General features: G+C 47.5%; 1 protein-coding gene across 1 annotated transcript; it reads right to left on the bottom strand.

Moving 5' to 3' along the window:
- Nucleotides 1-192: 192 nt before the first annotated feature.
- Nucleotides 193-1824, bottom strand: PAAG_08230 (hypothetical protein; the record flags this gene model as incomplete). The annotated part of the gene is made up of 1 exon (XM_002789747.2): nt 193-1824. The coding sequence occupies one exon, from the start codon at nt 1822-1824 to the stop codon at nt 193-195; it is 1632 nt and encodes a 543-aa protein (XP_002789793.2).
- Between the last annotated feature and the right edge of the window lie 337 nt (nt 1825-2161).

Below are 2161 nucleotides of genomic sequence, written 5' to 3'. Positions count from 1 at the left end.
AAGTAAGAAATGGTACACCATTACTAACGTCATAAAAATTTCCTGCCATCAAAATGAATAGTAAATTTCTCGCACATTTCAAATCATATCATAGTCACCACAACTAATTCCACACCCAAATTTGATCAAACTACGCAATCAAAAAAGTGCCATCTTCTTCAACACGCTCCTCTTCAGCACAAGACTTCCACCTCAATACCCCCAGCAAGCCCCCCTCGCAACACTCCGCAACTCGTTCTTACAACGGGGACAATTGATCCAGTAACTTATAGACTTCAGGTGCTGCTTACGCTTGCTGCAAGGGGTTGTGAAGTATTTTTCTGTGGGCTTCCCACCCTCGTCCTCACCGTCCATAGAGGTAAAAAAGGGTGATTGTGGTGTTGTGGGTTCCGAGTCTCCAGGTCTAAAAGTGGGGGAGGATTGGTGGCGGGAGTGGAATGGGGGGGAGAGGGAGAGAGGAGGTTCTGCTGGGAAATCTGGGAAATTGTCGTCCAGAGGTTCTGGCGTAGGTTCCTCTGTTGGGAAATGGTTGGTTAAGGGCAATGTTTCGACGAGAGGTTCGGGCTCCGCTTCTGGTTCTGGATACGCGGTAGTAGCTAAGCGCGAGGTTTCTGTTTCTTCACCATTTATTAACCTCTTTCCCTTCTTCCTGTTGTACTTCTTTTTCATAAACTTTCTCGCTCCAATCGATATATCCCAGTCACATTCCTGACCGGCTAGTTTTGGTTCTGGTTGTTCCGAATATCCCCGGTATACGACTTCGTGGAAACCTGGGTTTGGGTTTGATATGGTTTGCTGGGGCGGGGAAAGAGGAGGACCCTCATCTTTAGGGGCAGCGGGTGGCTCTGGAATATGGTTTGCAAGTTCATGATCGCCCCCATCACCATTCCAGTGCACCGTTTTCCCTTTCTCGTAATCAGTTTGGGACGGACTTAGCGGTTCGTCCAATTGATGTTGCTCACTGGTATCGTCAAATGACTGTTTGTCTTCAAGAGCGAGAGATTTGCTCTCTTCCACCACCAGTGGTTCGGTTAGTGTTGTGAATAAATCAACAGTCAAATTGCCATGTTCATTCTTAAAGACGTCAAGAAGCCAAGTCTCCCGGACAAGGTTAAAATTGTTTTTCATCGCGCGCCTCGTCTCATGCATGAACTTGGCTCGATACATGTCATTTCCGTCGTCTTCGCGGAGTTTTGGGTACGCCTTCTTCGCAACGTCAAGGATATTCCAATAGGGAACTTGCGTCATGTTTTTGATATATCCTATGGCAAGCGCAGCAAGCCTGTCTATCGCATATTCCCGGGCGAAGCAGTAGACAAGAGAATGGATTTCAAAATCCAAGCCGATGTCGGAGCACAGGGCACTATCCTCTGGCGTCGGTAGGATTGTGGAGCTATACGAACAAACCTGGTAGTTTCCAGTATACAGAAACCTTAGGGCCAGTTCAAAAACCACCGGACTTGTATCGTCTAAAGATAGACTATGACTTTTGGCTGTTGTTGCAGGACATATCTTACTGATGAGGGAGGACGACTGGCTGAGGATGCCCAAATGAGCACCGAATGTTCTCTGTTCGCCAACTGGACCGACGGAAACCCAAATAATTTCTGTTTCATAGGGGCTAAGGGGGTAAATGGCATCGGATCCATCGAGCATGAAGGCAGGGTGAAGCTCTGGTGGATCGGTTTTGATGAGAACAGGGTCTGTAGCGTGAGGGAGATTCTGGAGCAGAGGCGGATTCTCTTCTTTCATATCCACTTTGTCTACTGCATCTCTCTCGGTGGAATTAGCGTCAGTGATCCAAGGGGGCCCAATTACTGGCATTAGAGAATACTTAACTGGATTGTTCAGTCGTTGTGGTCACTGTCGGTTTAACCTTCTTCGTCTTCTTCTTTTTGAAGGACACATCGGCCATCTTGAGCAGGATCCTTCAATTCAAATTATCTAGAGAGGATGAGGCAGATGTTGGTTAGCCTTTTGATTACACAACGCTGGAACAACACGTTCGCTGGCGCATTGATGGATAGTTATAATAGCTGTTGACACCCCTCAGTCCTTTTCTATGAGCTACGCCCTGGGCCAATCAAGGACAGCTCTCTCTCATCATCATATTTCCCGAACAAGCGGGGTGCGTCCGGAAAAGGTGCAAGTTTTGCAGCCT

This window comes from Paracoccidioides lutzii (assembly GCF_000150705.2).
Source record: "Paracoccidioides lutzii Pb01 unplaced genomic scaffold supercont2.31, whole genome shotgun sequence".
NCBI classification, from domain to species: domain Eukaryota; kingdom Fungi; phylum Ascomycota; class Eurotiomycetes; order Onygenales; family Ajellomycetaceae; genus Paracoccidioides; species Paracoccidioides lutzii.
The sequence above is the reverse complement of the archived record's forward strand: the minus strand, read 5'-3'. Positions and strand labels throughout refer to the sequence as shown.